Source organism: Daucus carota, chromosome 7, assembly GCF_001625215.2.
Source record: "Daucus carota subsp. sativus chromosome 7, DH1 v3.0, whole genome shotgun sequence".
In the NCBI taxonomy this organism is placed as follows: Eukaryota; Viridiplantae; Streptophyta; class Magnoliopsida; order Apiales; family Apiaceae; genus Daucus; species Daucus carota.
Genome location: NC_030387.2, coordinates 36706498 through 36727093, shown reverse-complemented (window position 1 = coordinate 36727093; position 20596 = coordinate 36706498). Strand labels below are relative to the sequence as shown.

Here is a 20596-nt window from a genome sequence, read left to right as displayed (position 1 = left end):
CACGTCCACATTCGACATGGCTACTTGTATAATATATTTCCACACACACCACTCCCGAATATACAACTCTGGATCACGGAAATAATGAAAGGAGTGATAAAACTAGAAAATATAAATGTAGCAAGACAACAGAGATTCTAGATCAATAAGAGAGACAATGAGAAAGAATTGACACTGTTCTGGCATTCCATTTATCCCTATTATTCTATGCATAAAGTTGATGTCTCTTTTTTCTAAACCCACCTTTTGAAATCCGGGGACTTCAATATTTCAATCCCCATGTCTCTCTTTCTCTGGCCATTATAGACTCTTTCCTCCCTTCCATACATGCTTCTCCTCCACTGCTATATAAGTACTTCATCATCTGCCCTAGCTTGCTTCCTACTACTCAATCCGATTAATCATCATTACAAAAGAGTCTCGAGATTCGATATAGAAACAAAATCAGAAACTAGTAGCTAGGAGAGAAAAGATGGGGAGAGCTCCTTGTTGTGACAAGGCTAATGTAAAGAGAGGACCATGGTCTTCTGATGAAGATGCTATTCTCAAGTCTTATATCCAAGAGAAAGGGGTCGGAGGGAACTGGATCGCGTTACCACAGAAGATAGGTATATATCTGATTACATCAAATTTTTTGTCAATTGTGTTTATATATGTTCTTAGTAAGATCTTGATTGTTCAACAAGTATTTATTTAAAATTTTGTGTTTGATGGATCTTGGATTAAAGGACTGAAGAGATGCGGGAAGAGTTGCAGGCTTCGATGGTTGAATTATCTCCGACCAAACATCAGGCATGGAGGGTTTTCGAATGAAGAAGATGACATTATTTGTGCCCTTTATATGGCTATTGGGAGCAGGTGCATATATATATCCTTATTGCTTAACTGATACTTCAACTTGTATCTCTTCCGAATCACATTAGCTATAACTAATTAAAGTTAATTAGTTAAATATAAATTGATTGCATTAAAATCACTGTTATATGCATGAATTGAGCTAAAGCGAGATCAATAATAGGTTATTTTGTTTGATTTGAACTAGGTGGTCTATTATAGCAGCCCAATTGCCCGGGCGTACTGATAATGACATCAAAAACTACTGGAACACGAAGCTGAAGAAGAAACTACTTGGCAAACAACGCAAGGAAGCACAGGAAGCTGCTCGACGATCCAACACTACTAATTATGCCACCAATATTATGATCAAGAGTGAAAACAATTACATGATCCCCGAAGCCACCACTCACCAGTACTCCTACTGGCCACAGCACCAGCTTCCAATGGATTCCCAATTACCGGCTCAACTACAAAACAATCTCATGAACACTTCCACTTCAGATCTTCGGATTCACGATACTATCTCGCCTATTCCTTTTGGAGAGCAGCTGTATGACAATTCTGAGTACACGAATATCACGTCTGATGTCAGTAATTACATGGATTGTTTTCAGTTACCGAACCCTCTTGATTTTCAAGGTGTTAGCAATTTTGTTGTGAATGAGAATCACGACACAAGTGTCTACAATCCAGTGATGAATACGGTGCCTTGTGGAGTGGACAAGGTCAATGGCTGTGGAGGGAATGATGCAACTACTTCTGCAGAAAGCACGATCAGTTGGGGAGGAGAAATGAACAGTTTCGTATGTTCTCCAGTGAACTCCATAATCAGTTACGACGTCGATTATGCTCCACGGGGGATGTGTGGATTCGAAGATCAGCAGCCGTATCTTGGCTTTCAGTATTAGCTATATATTTAGCACTTAAGCAATGTGAACTTTATTCGAGTAGATGACATATCTGTGTATACAATATTGTTTTCGTTTCTGATAAATAGGAACTTTAATTTACTCCATTGTTATTACTGCCCAATCAAGTTTATTGAACTGGGATATGATATAATTTGTTTCTTTTATTCTATATGTTTTATTTCAAGTCCTATCCATTATAATAAAATTACTTGATTCCAAAATCATGTTGCATACTTTCCCTGCCAGCATTGTTCTTATATATGTTGCTTCATTATGATTGATTCCGTCATTAGATTCATAGAGGCATTATCGATTGGTTGATTGTATACAGGCACTTCAAGTGCTACATACTTCAAATTAGACGCCATTGTGTTAATTAAACAAAAAAAAAAAGAGATATGATCAGTTGCCATTGTTGTAGTGTCTCTGTGGCAACAAGAAGCTACAGTAAAAGATTAATTCGATCTGGTCTTTATTTAACCTAGCTAAAGATAATCAAACTTGCTAGCACTTCACTTCCATCCGCCCATGCACTACTGGTTTTGTGGACTCGGATGACTCGTAGCAAAAGATCAGAGAATTCAAAGACTCAAATGAGAAAAGAATTATTAAAAAAATGTCCCAATTTCATGAGTTGCTGAAGCTACTGGTACGAAAAAGAAAATCAATAAACAAGCTGCTCACCTGGCCTGATTCATGCCTGGACAAGCTAATACTATTAGAGCCTTTTTATCAAACCAACGGATTTTCAATGGACACATACTAATAACCACTTTTTAATTAGGTGGTGATTTTTTATATATTGGTTCTGATTTCATTAATATAATGCATGGTCTCCTGCATGCACGAATTAAAATCTCCACTAATCAAAATCTTCCACATAAATAAAAAAAGTAGTTGGTAGGGCACACACTACAAAGACCGTTGAATGAAGACACCATCTCTGTATGCTTAAAATGCTGAAGAGTGCAGACACACAATTGGTGATTTTGATAACATCATGTGTGTGTATTATTAAACAATGATAATGAGAGCAGTATATATGTTTGAGATCTCTGTCAGTCCGAGACCAATGGCAAAGGCAAGCGCCAAGCAGTGGTGGCAAAATTAAAATGGAAAGATACCCTGTGGCTTTGGCAGCGACTTGCTTGTAGGGCATCAAATATGGCTCTATTCTCTTATTCTTTTCCTCATTTTTTCTAGTGCTTAATATTTAAGACACATAATTAACCTAAGACATCTGAAACCACAACCAATTATAGATGGATCACATATGTTTTGAGTCTGCTAAGATATATGTTCGGATTAATATACACTAACTGGATTCATTTTGGGGCTGCTTTATTGGAAATTTTGATTACTAACAAGCAGAATATGGTTGTTAGTAGTAATATATTAGTCGTTTGTGGAGTTACAGGTGGCTACAAGATGGGCTGCTCATTCTGACATGTGCAAATATTTTACGTTATTCTCTATCTATCGATTTATTTATACATATTCACAAGTGAAACTTCATGTGTTTTTTTTCCCTTTTTTGCTTAATTAATTAATGGAATTTGCAAAGAAACAAATATATATCTCCAAGCAAATTTCATGAATTTTTTTATTTATTTCGAGAACAAATATAATATTGCTAACAACCAATTCACTAATATGTAAATGCTGACAAATACATCACCAATTTTTTAGAAGAAGAGAGCAGTATGTATTGTCTGGTCATTTCTATCGAATTTGTCCATCAATTTACTTGGACAGTGTCCCTGGTTGCAAATTTACCGAGGTAGACAGGAATAATGTAAACAAATCCGATTATTTAAATAAAAAATGAGAAACACGAGAAAAAACCCGAGATTTATTTTTACTTTCATTTGCACCTGTCGATATTTTTTACTACTAATTAATAATGCACAGTGTGTTGGAGAGCAGAATCCTTCTATCACTTAAATTCTCAATAGTGATACTAACCTGGGTTTTCTTATTCATTTATGTATACTGCATTCGCATCACGTACGAATATATAAAATAAATGTAATAATAATACTAATTGACGTTGGAGTCCAAACCCTGTGGGTTAGATATGAAGTAATTATGGAGCAATCATAAAAATTAAACGTGCAAGTGCAAGTAGTAATTTGTTAATGCAAGCAGATACACAGGGCCTGTTTGGGAAATGCAAGCCGCTTCGGCTTTTAATTTTCTTAATCCGTTTGTGTAAAGAAGCAGAACCATTTTTAAAAAACTGAGAATGCTAGCTTCTCTCTCACAGCTTCTACTTCTTTTCCAAACACTTTACTAACTTATTTATTTTTCACTTTTACTCCATTTCTTTACATTAAGCAAAAAATCATTTTTTTTAAAATTTGGCCAAACGGCCCCATAATCTGATATACTGTACCACTATCTTTTTCTTATAAAGCTGACCAAAGCTTTACTCGTGTGAAAATAGTTTTGAGTGAACTTCAAAACTGTGACCCAAAATTTATATCGAATTACAAAAACTTGGTTAGAAAGGTAGCTAAATTTTGCTTCCGTTTTATAAAAAAATTGCTCCCATTAAATATCACTAAAGAGAGTAACAGAAATTGGAGTAAAAACGGATTTGTAGGATTTGTGCTAAAACTAGGGTCTCCTAATTTGGATTGTTGCTGCAACTCTCCAACCTAACCGTTTTATTTAACAGCATCAGGTTCTTTTCAGTAGGGAATGACACTATGTATGTGTGACGTTTTTTTCAGTAGATAATGACACCATGTACGTGTGATATAAGGGATATGGTGATATAAAGGATGCCTTGGAGTGAGGTGTCGATGTTGGCGTTCGAGGGTCGGTTGTGCGAAAAAGGGGGAGTTAACGATGATGTTTGAGGTGAACGACAGAAATGTTGCGGGAGGATGGAGAGGGGTGTCAATCGGAAAGAGTTGGCGGGGGGCGGCAGGTTGGAGGAGAGAGGAGGAGGGGGAGAAGTAAAGGCAATTTTATAACTTCACAAGTATTAGATTGTAATATTTTTTAAAATTCTCAATTATATCAGTCAACGTTAAGATTTTAACGGTCTTTAATAAGAGCCACTCTTTTAAAAAATGGAGGCAAATTTAGCCAATGAGAATTTAAAAGCCTAGCCAATATTTTATAACTTGATATAAATTTTGACCGTAACTTTAAAATTTACTCTTTTGACGGTGCTTTGACTAAAAGGCAAAGTACCATATATTATTAGAAATATTAAACAATTGAGATTGTATACATACATACATACATATATATATATATATATATATATATATATATATATATATAATCAGCAGAGGTAAGAAAATTAATCAAACTCTATCCATAAGATTTAGATGTATTACGTTGTTACTGAAATTTAACTTTATAAATTATGTTGTAAATAATTTTATATTATCGAATAAATTAATAGATAAGAAAAATCATAAAATATATAAATTTACATCCATAAAATTTAGGGACTTTATGTTATCAGAAAACTTAAATTTTGAAGCCCTGACCAAATTGTATAATTGCCTTGGACAATTATCGGCCGAGTATGGTACAATCATGTATCCGTCAGAGCCTTTTCATTTTCTTCGCATAAACTTTCTTCTTCGGCCTTCCTTTAAGAAATTCTTGCGTTTTAAATATCGGTTTTTCTAGTGTGTGCCCACAGTGTGTACCCATGGGCACACACTAAGCACCAAATTTTATAAGTTTGGTGGTTTTTGATTGACTCATGCTTCTTTATAATGATGGACCCCCTGCAAATTTACCAAACACACCAATCAAAATCCACCAAAATTATAGAATTTGATGCTTACCATGTGCTCATAAGCACACACTAGACAAACCCTTCAAATATATCTTTTTAAAAGAAGCTGAGTTCGAATGCAGAAAGGAAAAAGATTGTAGATAGTAAATATCCGTAACAATCCCCGTCTCACCTTTCGTCAATAACACGAGCATGTGGCGTGGGTCAAGTACTACTAGATCTTTTTGGTTAAAATTCGGGTTATCTCAACACTAATTAACTAGCCACATCTGTTAAATCCACAATTAGTCGGTTGTTTATGAAGATACCGCGTCAACATAAAGTGTTTAAGTATACCACAAGTTAGTTGGCGATACAAGATCTTACGATTACTTTATTTAACTTCACTAATTTCTCTTCTGACTAGTTTAAGTAAGACTAAAGTGAAATTATGCAGCTATATAATCCTTGTTTAATTACCTAATTAAAAGGGTCGGTTTGGGATCAAATGTCGATATGTAGGTAAACGCGGCAGCGTCGGCAGTAGGCATGAGCCACCTACCTAACCGCTAAACACGCCGAGATTGTAATTTGTTACATCTTACAAGTGTCATTTCACCTAAAGAAAAGTTACATTATATGATTATAAAAATGTTATTAATAACTTGTTAAAAATTAAGTCATTAATAACACAACACGCTAACAATGTGTACAATTTCAAGAGGCCTTGGCTTGGAAGGCCGCGGAAATTGGTGAATTTAAATGCCACTTCGAATCCACATGGATTGAGTGTACTCTACACGAATAAATTACGAAATAATTAATGTGCCTTGACAAGGAAAAACGATTCTGTGAATTAATGTCGCACAAGACTACCGGTCATTTGCCTCGCGGACTTTAGACGATAGTCGAAAAACCCACTTGGTGAGCGACTTTCGAGAACGGTGGTGGTGGTGGAAGTCGGGGATGGTGATCGAGTCGACGAAAGTCTTGATACGTGTCAGGGCTACCTCAAGAGTTTCTTCGGACATGTTGGCGAAGCAGACGCGGAACCATCCTGGTTCCGCGCAATGACAGGAGGATCCTGGAGAGATGTTCAATCCGACTTTGTAAACAATCTGTTTCCAAAGCTCCATCTCGGCATCAAAAGTCTTGGAACTCAAGAGGTGCCGCATGTCAACCCAACAAAATAAACTCGCATTGCTGTCGAGACAACTAATGCCTGTTTTTTTAAGCCCCGAGACCAACATTTCGTGACGCTTCCTAAGCCTCGTCTGATTTTCGTAAATGTAATTTTCAGTAAACTCTTTATCGGACAGCATAGCTGAGAGGAGATACTGTGTTTGAGACGAGACCAATCCAAAGCTTGACATTTTGGTAGCCGCAGCCACAACCATATCATCGTTGGAATAAATTGCTCCAACTCGAAAACCCGGAAGCCCGAGATCCTTGGAAAGGCTGTACACAATGTGAACTCTATCCCAAACATCAGAATCCATCAGCTTTCGGTCCATAAGGACCTCTGTAATGCTCACGAAGCTCGGTGATCTAAAAGCCGTGCCCGAATAAATTTCGTCGCTTATCAGATGAATTTCCTTCGCCTCGATAAAGTTGACTAGCAGATTAAGCTCGTATAAGCTCAATGTCGTGCCTAGTGGATTCGAAGGATTGGTGACGAGGACCCCTTTGACTCGGAGATTGAGTTTATGCGCTTGCTTATATGCCTGTTCTAGCGCCGATTCCGTGATTCGGAAGCCATTCGAGCTCGTGCACTGTATGGGCACAATCTCAACTCCGGTTCGCCACTTGAGATCTCTATCAAATCTGTAGAAGATTGAGAAGAATAATAAGCTAACAAGGTCTTGCTTGGAACTTGTGCAACTAATCTGAATACGTAAAGACATATGGTGCACAGCATTTTCGAAAATGGAAAACTCCAGCAAGTAAATACGTATGGTTTAGTAACACTTGCAATAAAGCTCAGCCATGCACTTTACTCTTTAAAAGGTAGTTTTCGTCTTGAATCAAATTACCAGAACCTTTTCTAAGTACGAACAATTACGTGTCTGTAAAAAGTGCAGCAAAATTTGGCACGTGTGATTTCTGATCGTAATAATGGTCTGTTTGAGAATCAGAATTTCATGAAATTTTGAATTTGAACAAATAACATGTTTGAGAATGTGTATTTGGATATCTAGAACATTTGAATATTAGTATAGATCTGACAATTTGAAATGACAAGCCAAATCCTATCATATGAAATGAAATGCAAGTTTTTAAACGCCCTCTTAATAAATTTCAGAAATTATCGTTTTCGGAAATACAAGAAAGGGAAGAGGATGATTTTAGTTTACACATACCCAGGATAGTAAGGTGTAGGAAGGAGAAAAGCGTCCCCAGGTTCAGCAAGGCAGAACATGAGAGTCTCGTTGGCCGAAGTTGCACCAGCTGTGAGGACTAAATTATCAGGATTAAACTTAACTTTGTTTCCTCTTATTTCGGACATAAAATCCACCAATGCCTGCAATTAATTAAGAACAAATCAAGAATTAGAGATACGATCAGAATTAAATAATCATAGCATAGCCTAAACGCGTCTCAGTAACAGTGCCTGATACTCCAATTAGCTACGATAGCTTAGTGATAGTGCATTGACTTAATAAAATTAATTAAAATCTGTGATAATTACGTACATTCTTGAAAGCAGGAAGGCCATGATAGTCCTGAAAGAGAGCAAGGTCTCTGAAAATGGAGTCTCCGTCTTGCTTGAATCCAGCTGCGTCCGGATTGTTCTCGAGCCACGACTCGAGAAGATCGAACGAGAGCTGATTCTCAGCGAGCCCCATTTGGATTATTCCATTCGGATTTCGAACCTCGTCATAAGGATTCTTCTCGTACTCTTGCCATCCCAGAAAATACGAAGAATCTTGGCCATGCGAGTTGCAAGCAGCTTTTGTTGATAGCATCGACATCTTCATCTTTGTTGTCTGATCCTTCTCGTTTAAAAATTCGAAATGTTTATGAAAAATTCGAAATAATAGTAACAGGAATTTCTGAAAAAATGTGTATGAGAGGGAAATTTTGCTTCTTAGTATAGTTGGGAAACCGATATGATTATAATGTATTGGTGGGAATAGCGGTTCATATTTATAGTGAACGGGAGAAATGACACGTCGGCGTCATCAGAATATACAATTTATGTTTAGACGTTTTATTATAACTAGCTTCTTAACCCGTGCGAAGCACGGGTTGCTTTAAATTATTTTTCAAATATATCTTGTATTTCTTTTTTTTTTTTTTGAAACAATATCTTGTATCTCTTTGTTCATCTTTCTCAAATTGAGATAATTTAGATTATAAAAATAATTTAAATTTAATATTATTCATATTTTAAGTCATATTATGTTGATGTATATGTGCACACATCTATCCTCACTATTATCATATTTATTAAAAAATATAAATACAAAAAATATACACAATTTAAAATTTTATTATATAATTAAATTATCACTCTTCTAAAATTATTGAAATTTTGATATAAAAAATGAGATTCTTGCCGAATCAAAGTCTTTGTCTAAAATGAGACAGTTGAGCTACAAACATAGATAGAAGGGAATAAAGAAGACATCAATTTTAGTCTGTTTTGTAATCCATGTAATTTTTGTAGGGCACTCTTTTTCCTCCTTGAGTTTTTCCCCACAGGGTTTTGCTCTTGAGGGGTTTTAACGAGGCCCTTTTTTATTTACATACTTTCGGTTAGATGATATACCTTCTTGAACGAAGGAAACTCTGTCCATCCGGATTTGTAACTTTCTTTCTTGGTATAATACAACCGTTTTATGACAAAAAAAACACATATATAATTTGAGTTCAATATTTTTTTAACATATTTTGTTGAACATCGATTAGAATTGTGTTGGAGAAGTCCATAAACTAAATTTTCAATGTAAGGTTCAAGTTAAACGTATTATATAACTAATATTTATGATTCTAGACCCTACCCAAACCCCAGAGGTATACTTTAAGCATCTTTATAGATATATTCAACATAATAATAATTAGTGTTCTACACCCGATGTTGAACCCCAGTTATAAATGTGTTGAATGCACGATTTATTAACGCGTTATTTTTAAAAATTGTGATGATTTTTCAAGAATTTTCAACATGGATGCTTTCTATAACTAAGGATTAACATGGTGGGAGAATAAAAAAAAAAGTTTGTAAGTTTGTAACTTAAAAAAGTTTTTATTTGATCCTATCCCTATATATATATATATATATATATATATATATATATATATATATATGTGTATGTATATATATATATATATATGTATGTATGTATGCATGCATGCATGCATGCTCACACATATCCTCACTATCATGATATTTATTAAAATATAAATACAAAAAACATACACTATTTAAAATTTTATTATATAATTAAATTAACACTCACCTAAAATTATTAAAAAAATTGATGTAAGAAATGAGAATCCTGCTGAATCAGAGTCTTTGTAATATAGTTATATATTATATTTATAATTATTCTAATATATATATATATATATATATATACGTATGTATATATATATAATTTTATTAAATCGTAATAATCAAATATCATTTTTTTTGCCAAGAAATATCATTTTAGATACATACAATTTTTTAAAAAATGGCGATTAACCGATTAATGTATAGTTGGACGGATTTCGTTCCGATTTGACAAAAAGTTGCTCTTTTATATTAATCATTCAAAAAAATGGCGATTGACCGATTAATGTGTACTTGGACGAATTTTGATCCGATTTGGAAAAAAGTTGCTTTATTAGATTAATCATCCTGATTAATCGCAGATTTTATGATTTATACTTTCTACAACACTGGATATTTATTTATTTATTATTAAATCATAATTATAAATATAATATACGTATATGTATTGAAGTTTTAATTTAAAAGTAATTAATGTATATTAATGATTACACATTAATGGCTAATAAATACATTAGTATTAAAAGTCAATAATAACCTTGATATATATAAATATATGTATAAGGAGCAAAGGGCATATTTGTCATTCCAAATTAAATTACTCAAAGTTCTTCTATTAGATATATAATAGATAATAGTGTATCTGATTATTAAAATATTATATACTCCACCATCCCTTTTGGTTTTAAAATACTTTCACTGTCCTACTCGATTGTACCGAGTTCTTATAATGTTACATGTCGTTCGAATTTCGTATGAACGCAATAATTTTTCTGTAGTTGGTCAAAATTAGAAGAGGTTAGCTTGGTGAGAATAATAGATTATATTATTTATTTTATTTTGGTCAAAATCTGTTTATCTAAAATACATGCAAGTTAGCATGACGAGAAAATATAGTGATAGCAACTTTTTTTTTTTTGATAACAGTGATAGTAACTTGTTTTATTCCCATGTATACTGGATTCAATTTGGTTTATATCAAAATTGTTATAATGAATATAAATTTGCAAACCATATAAAAATAAATACATGTTTTAGCGCTATATTTAGATAAAGATTTTGTATTTGAGAATCAAACTGTGAATTTAGTACGAAAAATGATAGTCCAGCACAAATTTAGATGAATTCAGAGCTTCTCTTGTTAGAAGGTTCCGTCTTATTTACAAGTTTTATTTAACACCGACTTCTAAATTTGTTTTTATGTGCAGTGTAATGATACAATTATGCCTTCATAATTGAAGAAAAAATAAATTAGAATTGTCCTTCTAAAAAAATAGAATTGTGATAGGATAGATTATGATGATAAAACAAATAAAAAAATATTAAATAATTCGAGTAGGTGTTTATAATTTCATGTCCCAGTTTTTGGGTTCTACACTCACTCATTTTTAAAAATTTACGAAGAAGTTGTAATTTTTGGGTATCAAAACTCAGTTTGATATGACATAGATTTTCTGAAAAATATGTGAGAAATTGTTTTGGTAATCTAAAATCATTTTTCTTAATGATATATTTTAGCTCAAAAACTGTTTTTAAGAAAACATGTATTCATATTTATAGAAAAAACAGTTTTTCAGTAAATTTTTATGAGTATTTTCTCTAACACTGCAATTTTTAACAAAACTCAACTACAACCATACACAGCTATTGTCTATAATTTTAGTCAACCTCCTATCGATGGCTAAATTTGTCGAACCTTTACAGGTCTGTAAAAAATCTATAGAAAGATTGCACATCATTTATTATCATATTGAACTGATATATTCTATTTTAACAATCTAAAATATTAATAACATACTATTTTTAAATTGAGTTAATTATCTAGTTGGTCACTGAAGTGGGTTTAATGTATCATATTGGTCACTGAACTCAAAACGGTATCAAAATTGTCAATGAAGTGACCATAAATATCAAACAGGTACCTTGAAATATAAGTTCAAGCAGGAAAAATATTATTTATAAAGTTTTACACATTATTTTTGAATGTTACCAAAACCAAGCAAAAGGTTATGATTTCTAATATTTATGATAATATATTTAGCTTTTATCAAGTTTATTTATTATTTATTTTTAATTAAAACAAAGAAAGTAACTATATAATCAAATATAAATAATAAATAAACTTGATAAAATATAAATATATTATTTTAAATACTCGAAATCATAACCTTTTAGTTGGTTGTTGTAACATTTAAAAATAATGTGTAAAACTTTATAAATAATATTTTTACTACTTGAAATCATATTTCAAGGTATTTGTTTGATATTTATGCTGACCTTAGTGACCATCTTGATACCGTTTTGAGTTCAGTGACCAACTTGATACATTAAGCCCACTTCAGTGACCAACTTGATAATTAACCCTTTTTAAATTATAGCCAATCCCTATAGCCAATACCACTGGAGCAAAATGTCTTACACATTCAGCAAATTTTACATAATGTCTTACAAGTCCCATTTAGCCAACGATTATAGCCAACGCCGTTAAAGATGCTCTAAGTGATTAAAGTGTTTGGCAAATAAGCAAAAGACCTGAAACAAAAGCTAACATTCTTAGCTTTTTATAAGTACTTCTTGACTTTTTACACAAACGATACAAATAAGTGTTTGTAATTTATAAACCAGAAGCGCGGCTTTTAAGCCGAAAACAAACACCTCTTAATAATCATTCGAGCAAATTAAAACGTTCTTTGAAATTCAACTTATCCACAATTTACTATGGATACCACCTACTGAAAAGTCCTACAAGAAGGTAGTACAAGGAAATGATATATGTCTGGAATGGCCCTTAGCCGACACAAAATCCTGAACAAAACGGCACATGAACCTGTAACGTCTCCCGGGACTTGGACACATGAACCTGCTCATTTTTCCATGTCCCAAACTCGAATAGCTGGTCCCCGATATGTGTTTTATTAGTTTATAATTTTATATACACTATTTTAGGTTTATGATGAATTCATTTTTTTTTTTGACACCAATTCATTTTTTTTTTAATTGCAATAGTATAATATTAAGAATGTCCAGGTGGATAAGCACAATGTTTTAATGCTTCCAATAATATAAATTACACGACAAAAATGCGGTGTGATCCGTCTTGTGCGGTTTATATGTTCAAGAATAAATATTTTTAATTGAAATTAAATATAAAATTTAAATATATAAAACTTATAACATTTTTATATAATAAATTATATGATGTTTATCATTTCAAAGCTATAACAACTTTAAAAAAATACAAATAAAAGTATAAATATGATGATAATAATAATAATAATAATAATGAGTACTAAGAAACATATTATACAATTTGATCATTTCATAAAAATTTGGTATAATAATAATGCGAGCTTTTTAAAATATTAATTAACTATTATTTCAAGAAATTTAACAAATATATATATATATATATATATATATATATATAATATAAGTGTAAATAATATACGTACGTATATAATATAATCTTATTTGAGAATTATTAATATATTTATATTCACTGCGCTAGTAATTTCTTAAACCGTAGCTAGCATCGCACCACGCGGTTTGTGAAAAATTCAAACTATAACCGCACCATGAAAATTAAAAAATGTGTTTTATGATGCGGTACGGGCAGATTATGCAGTTTGAAAAATGTTTTATTACATTTATTATTGTCAAATTTATTTTACATGCATTTCATGATTGCAATACATACGTGGAATACATGTATTTAACTCATTGATGGACCGTTTCGCTACACTTATTTCTCAGAAGGACTTATTTCGGAAGAAATTACATAAAATTCAATTTTTTTCTAAAATAAGTCTTTTTTTTTCAAATGACGACAATGAAATCCCTCTTTAACTTTTATATCCAAAAAAATATATTTTTTAGAAAAGAATGATTTATTTTTCATAATTAGTATTGTCAAACATGCACACAAAAAAGTGCTTAAAATAGTAACTAACACATGATTGAGTAAAGCGATAGCACTCATAGTAATAATTTTGGAAAAGTGAATAAATATAATAAAAAATATTTTCGGTGAGAGTTAGTAGTGAAATTTATGACATTCCCGTAAAAATTATAAAATAGCTCTTTTCAATAGTACGGGGTTGTTATTCTTAAAAGCAGCTTTTGAATTAAAAATTATTGTTGAAGAAAATCGTTTTTTTTAATTAGCAAATAATTGTTTACATACTTTTTAGAAAATAGATATTGTTGCCATCTGCAATAGCAATATTAACCGAAGTTTTAACTGGAATTGATATTTATTAATTATAGTGAATAAAATTCATATCTTTTAGGAAGTTGCAAATTCGAATTTTAATTTATAATTAAACTACATATTATCAACTAATATTTGGCCATTTATTATATTAATTTGAACAATTTAAAATACATTATATATATAATCAAATAAAATTATTCTAAAAATTAAATTAGAAAAATAGAAAAATCTCTAACATGACTTCATTCATCCGGGACAAATTCAATGTCCAGCCAAAATTACTAGAATCTCGTCGAAACTCCCGAAAAGCCTAGTAAGCTTTCACTAAACCACCCATGTTCCCATATATCGTATCCCAACACCCTATTTGTACTCACGCACGCCACAGTTTCTCCCTATTCTTTTTTTAGTACTCCCTCGACCAAGAACCTCCTCGTTGACTCCTAAATATAATATAAAAAATATGGTTATTAGTAATTTAGGACAAAGTTAAGAGTATAAACTCCAACAGTACTCTCAACATCTCTTCTTTATTTCATATTTTATTCATATATTGGGCTCCATTATAACAAAAGAGAGGAAAGATGGAGGTAAATTGGAAGAAGGATTTTTTTATTGTGAAAAAATAAGTTAGGAGCCATGTGGTGGCTCTTAACTTTGAGGAAAGAGGAGAGAGAAACAAGAGACTCTTATGTTGTGTTTGGTTGGGGAGAATGGAATGGAATGAGTATAAATAAAAGAAGATAATAAGGTGAAAGAGGGAGGACTTTGAAAATATGAGTGAGTGCAAATTTTGTATGAAAAGATTTGGGTAGAAAATAGGTATGACAAGGAATGAAACATTCCTTTACAAAGTGGAGGGTTTGAGCATTAGTTAAGAGTGATAAGAATGGAATAATGGAAGGAATGAAATTATTATACATTCAACTAAATTATAATTCAAATCTCATTCCATTCCCTCCATTTTCATTCATCCCAACCAAACACAACATATTAGTGATTTAAGAGTCACTTAAGAGTCTCTTGGAGTAACATTTTTCCTCTTCCTCCTCAAATCTCAAGTTAGGAGCCTAAATGAAGAGTCTCTTGAAGATGCTCTCAGTCCCGTTAGTTTACATACATGTTTACACGCATTTTGAGGCTCTTATAAATCATAGTTTGATAACTTTTTTTTGAAATTTTATTTTTTTAAATAAAAGTTTAAATATCAAACTTTTATTCAGAGAAAAAAAATATAAAAAATATATTTGAAAAGTGAAAACTATACTTTAAATGAGTGTGGAAAAACTTACCAAAAAGTAACGTAAGGAAATGAGGGGACATAAGAGTATAACTTAAAAATTAATTAATATTATTTAATTGAAGAAAAATCGTATTTAAGTACAACATAAACAATTTATTTCTCAACAGTTGAACGTAATGTAAACGTGCACCGAAAATTATTATAATTATTAATTTACATGAGACGGACCAAACCTCATAATCAAAAAGGCATGGGTGATAGGTCACAGTGCAGCAGGGTGTACACGGTTCGGGTTGGGCGGGTTAGCGGAATTTATCGACCCAACCCAATTAAATCGGGTTTTCAAAATTTCAACCCAATCCGAACCGTATAAATTTGTAACCCAAACCAATTTGCAGTACTTCGGTTTGGATCGGTCCGGATTGGTTTGGTTATAATCGTCGGTGTCGAATAGGTCTTCAACATCAAATTTTTTATACTAAAAATTACTTTAACAATCTTGTCAAAGACATAAAATTGAATTTAGTTAAAAAAATAAGTAGTAACAAATAATAAACAAATATATTCATAAATTTAATCTCATATTCTCACTCATAAATTTATTCTCATATATATTTAAATAGCAAACAAAAATTAATATATTAAATTTAGGGCACACAAATATAATAAAACTAATTGGATTAGGCTAATATGTGATGAGATGGATAAATTCAATATGTTCTCATATTTTTCAATCGGGTTGGGTTGGATCGGTTTATAAAACCCGAAACCCATATCCAACCCAATTAAATCGGGTTAATACTATTTCAATCCAATTACCAATCGGGTTAAAAAATTTCGGATTGGATCGGCCGAAATATGATCGGTTTGGATTGGGTTGGTCGGTTTCGCCAACCCGTGTACACCCCTACAATGCAGGACCGTTGAATGCTTTTGTACGTCCTCTCTAATTAGGATATGCAGCAAGGAAATTTTAGAACTATTCTACATATACTGTATTACGGTTCAGAGTTGATAATTGGATGCAGAAATAAGAAATTTGACAGAGAACTAAGGGTCTGTTTGTTTGCCAAAAACAGAAACTGCTTCTAGTTCCCACTTTTATTGACCTGTTTGCGTAAAGAAATAGAAGCACTTCTAAGAAACTGAGAATCTTAACTTCTCTCTCGCAACTTCTGCTTCTTTTCCAAACACTTTATTAACTTTTTATTTCTCAATTTTACTTCACTTCTCTAATTTAAGCCGGAAGTCATTTTTTTTAAATATGTCCAAACGACTCCTGAAAATCAGTGTTCAAATAGTTAATAAGTCAAAGACATAGTGTTTCACTGGATGATGTTAAATTATACCGAAAATAATTTTAAATAGCATCGGTATTTATCCAAGTAGGATTAAGTTCTACGGTTCTAGATATTTAGTTGGTTAGAGCTGCACTGAGTTGATTTGGTGTGCAACTGTGCATTAAATATGAGTATCCATAAACATAAAAGTATAGGCAAATTCTAATCGTTTACTTAGAGTTTAGTCCTGCTAAACATTATGACGAGATTAACAAATGAAGTAAAAATTATTATTATCTGGATTTGTTGATAAAAGCTTACTAGTTTACTTAGCCTAATCTGTTGTCGCCACTAGAATTAGCCACAAGATTTCCAATTTCGCAGCTCGGGTTAGTTGAAAAGTTTATGTCATGAATTCATAACACGCCGACCGGTTAAAAGGGGAATCTACAGCACAATCCGGAAGTTGTGATAATTAGAACAATCTAAAAAGAATTTGATGTTTTTTATTTTTTAATGGAATGAAAGGAGACAAAACCAAAAGAATTGCTTATGAAGGAGGTAATTGAAACGGCAGGTGTTCGTGTTCGGAAGTTGCGCTTTCTGATTTGTAAGCTTACCCTTTCCTTTTTTAGTTGTCGCATTTCTATTTTTGTTAGTCAAATTAACTAATTTTTGACCAAAAATTATAAGTCATTATTTCATTATTTTAAAAAACAGAAAATCACATTTTAAAGTAGATTAAAAGTTATTTCTGTTAACATTTTTTTTATTTCTTCACTTGATAAAATATTAATAAATTTCAGTCAAATTTTGTCAATTCAACCAGCACAAACCCAAAGGTGACAATAAAAGGGACAGAGTGGGGAATATTTTTTGATTTTTTTTAACAAATTTTTATTGAAAGATATCAACAACCCGTTCATGTTCCTTGAAAATATATTCTGTTTTATTTCTTATTTTTAGAAAATAAGTAATTGTTCCACTTCTTATTTTTAAAAATAATATATTTATTTGTTTCTTTTTTCATATTTTTTCCTATCTAATAAATTTTTATTTTTTATATAACACACACAGTTTTTATTGGAAAAGTGATTCAATATAACTTTCTGATTTGCTAAGAGTTTTTTTATTATATATTTAAACTCATTAGAACTTTGAGTCAATTTATGTTACTTTATTATCTTAACCGGGATCTTGCATTTTTATTTTTTCTCATCAAATCCCAATCAAGGATCGTTTGGTTCGAGGAGTGATATGCGGTTGGAATGAGAAATCAAATTAAGTTGGTATGGGTTTGAGGTATATATCATGTGTTTGGTTGAATGTTGGAATCAGTACATATAATTTTTGTAAAAATTAAGTTATTAAATTATATTAATTAAAAATATTAATAAAATTATTATAGTTATATATTTTTGCATCATTGATTTAATTTTGTATCAAATATTAATATTTTATTACTCAAATAGAAAAAAAAATCAAAAATGAATATATCTCATACCTCCATCCTATATCCACCGCCCCATTTATTTTAAATTTTATCTTTTCCAACCAAACACCAGCCTGATCCCTCGTATCATGAAACAAACGGCCCGTAAAGTAACTCAAACGCGGATACCGAGCTGACCAAAATGGGTCAAAAACGATTAGATATCGAAATTATGATGTGATTCCGTGGGCCGATGTGAGATATGATAAAGTTAGAAAAAGATAGACCCCTTTATCATTCTATTTTCACCTTTGGGTTGCATTTTTGCAGCATATATGGACCCGTCTATCCTTAAATGTCAATATTCGTACCAACATGCCACAATACAAGGCTCCCATGCACTATTTCTGAATCTTTAAAGAGGATCCCATTTGGCTCAGTGGGCGGCTCACAGTCTCATTTAAGACCAGGCAGTCTTCTAATGTTGGTCGGTTGGGGAATTTGTTATTTACGAATTTGTCATACATATTTTGCTCCATTTGGCAATTTTTTTACGAGAATTAACGATTAGTGACGTTGTTAAGGATCCTCTTTTCTCGTTAAACGGGAAAGGGAGTGTGGATGTGACTTCCGTTCAATCTAAGCAAAAAGCATGGATCGATGTTGACTTAGAGCATCTCCAAGAGCCTCTTCATTTAGGCTCCTAACTTGAGATTTGAGGACGGAGAACCAAAATGTTGCTCCAAGAAACTCTTAAGGGGTCGTTTGGTTCGAGGAGTGGTATCGGGTTGGAACGAGGAATCGGGTTAAGCTGATATGGGTTTGAGGTATCATATCTGATATCATGTGTTTGGTTGAGTGCTGGAATCAATATATACAATTTTTATAAAAAATAAGTTATTAATATATATTAATTAAAAATATTAATAAAATTATTATTGTCATATATTTTTGCATCATTGATTTTATTTTGTATCAAACATTAATATTTTATTACTTTAAGAAAGACAAAAAAAATAAAAAATGAATATAGCTCATACCTCCATCTCATACCCACCTCCCCACTTGGGTATCAAAAACCCATACCTTGGAGGTTTAAGGTATGGGTTTCAGATTTTGTTTTTTTCAACCAAACACCAGTATGGGTTTGGAATGGACAAACCCCATACCTGATTCCAGAAACCCACGAACCAAACGACCCCTAAGTGGCTCTTAAATCTTAAGAGTCTCTTGTTTCTCTCTCCTCTCTCCTCAAAGTTAAGAGCCACCACATGGCTCCTAACTTATTTTTTCACAATAAAAAAATCCTTCCCTCCAATCAACCTCCATCTTTCCCTCTCTTTTGTTATAGTGGAGCCCAATATATGAATAAAATATGAAATAGAGAAGAGATGTAGAGAGTATTGTTGGAGTTTACACTCTTAACTTTGTCCTAAATTACTAAGAGCCACATTTTTTATATTATATTTAAGAGCCAACAAGGAGGCTCTTGGAGATGCTCTATTAGTGCATGTTTGGGAAGAGGGAAGAACCGAAGAAGTGCTTCTTCTCCAAAAAAGTCGGCTTCTGTTTTTCTTGACTTGTTTGTGTAAAAAAAAGAGAATCACTTTTTAACAGTTATAAATGCTAACTTTTCTGTCACAGTTTTTACTTATTTCCCAAACACTTTAATCATTTATAAACCTTAATCTGTTTTTAACTTTTTCACTTTAATTAAGAAACACTTATTTTAAATTCAACCACACGACCTTTTAGTTATATTTGGGTAAGTTTTTCATTTGGGCAAGCTAAGGGAGTGTAGAACGTGGTTTGTTGTAGTGAAAGGGTGACTAGGGCATGTATATGACTTGTGCAAACTTAAATGGTTCCATCTACCAATTTCACACCATCAAAACAACATAAATTATGTGTCATGTGTGTCCGGATAGCCCTGACTAAATAGGGACCATGTGTATTTTTATTTTTGACAAAGGAGCTAGGAAATATAGAGGACACACCAAAGTATATTTTGGGTGACAACTAACATGATACTCACACTAGGTGCTCCATGCTCTCACTTTTCCCAATGAGAAATCGACATGTTTCCGCAATTTCTCCATTCTCCGGTTTCGCATGTCCTTCCTAATAGAGTCAATTATTTACTCGACATCTTAAAAAGTTAAAATACGGATAGGTTTTGCTTTATTTGCTTAAATAAAGTATATTTGATGTCAAATTCCTTTTGATATGTGCCAAGTTTTGTGGCCTGTTTTTGTTCGGTGGTGTAATTATGGGTGAGGATGATGTGACACCTCGAATTAATTTTCTTAGCATTTTAAAATACTCCCTTTTGTCTTTTCTACATCACATTTTAAAAAAAAAATGAATATTTCAAAAGAAATGGTTGAATAATTGGATTTCTTATAATATTAAATAAAATTGATTTGTTTCTATTTAA

The 20596-nt window shown here is 32.1% G+C and overlaps 2 protein-coding genes across 2 annotated transcripts; one reads left to right on the top strand and one right to left on the bottom strand.

Annotated features, from left to right (window-relative positions):
- Positions 1–241: 241 nt before the first annotated feature.
- LOC108195327 (transcription factor RAX3) lies at positions 242–1850 on the top strand. The gene is made up of 3 exons (XM_017362288.2): positions 242–608; positions 729–858; positions 1043–1850. The coding sequence occupies exons 1-3, from the start codon at positions 473–475 to the stop codon at positions 1743–1745; spliced, it is 969 nt and encodes a 322-aa protein (XP_017217777.1). The 5' UTR covers positions 242–472; the 3' UTR covers positions 1746–1850.
- Positions 1851–6096: 4246 nt separating this feature from the next.
- On the bottom strand, positions 6097–8595 carry LOC108195391 (1-aminocyclopropane-1-carboxylate synthase 3). The gene is made up of 3 exons (XM_017362351.2): positions 8187–8595; positions 7854–8014; positions 6097–7317 (listed from the first exon to the last, which is right to left on the bottom strand). Exons 1-3 carry the CDS (start codon positions 8469–8471, stop codon positions 6366–6368), a joined length of 1398 nt encoding a protein of 465 aa, XP_017217840.1. The 5' UTR covers positions 8472–8595; the 3' UTR covers positions 6097–6365.
- Between the last annotated feature and the right edge of the window lie 12001 nt (positions 8596–20596).

What these genes read in the sequence shown, in the direction of transcription:
- LOC108195327 (XM_017362288.2), top strand. Translation starts at nt 473, where the DNA reads ATGGGGAGAGCTCCTTGTTGTGACAAGGCTAATGTAAAGAGAGGACCA. An exon ending in CGCGTTACCACAGAAGATAG is followed by an intron (nt 609 to 728) that starts GTATATATCTGA and finishes CTTGGATTAAAG; the next exon opens with GACTGAAGAGATGCGGGAAG. An exon ending in TATATGGCTATTGGGAGCAG is followed by an intron (nt 859 to 1,042) that starts GTGCATATATAT and finishes GATTTGAACTAG; the next exon opens with GTGGTCTATTATAGCAGCCC.
- LOC108195391 (XM_017362351.2), bottom strand. Translation starts at nt 8,471, where the DNA reads ATGAAGATGTCGATGCTATCAACAAAAGCTGCTTGCAACTCGCATGGC. An exon ending in GCCTTCCTGCTTTCAAGAAT is followed by an intron (nt 8,015 to 8,186) that starts GTACGTAATTAT and finishes AATTAATTGCAG; the next exon opens with GCATTGGTGGATTTTATGTC. An exon ending in CCTACACCTTACTATCCTGG is followed by an intron (nt 7,318 to 7,853) that starts GTATGTGTAAAC and finishes AATCTTCTACAG; the next exon opens with ATTTGATAGAGATCTCAAGT.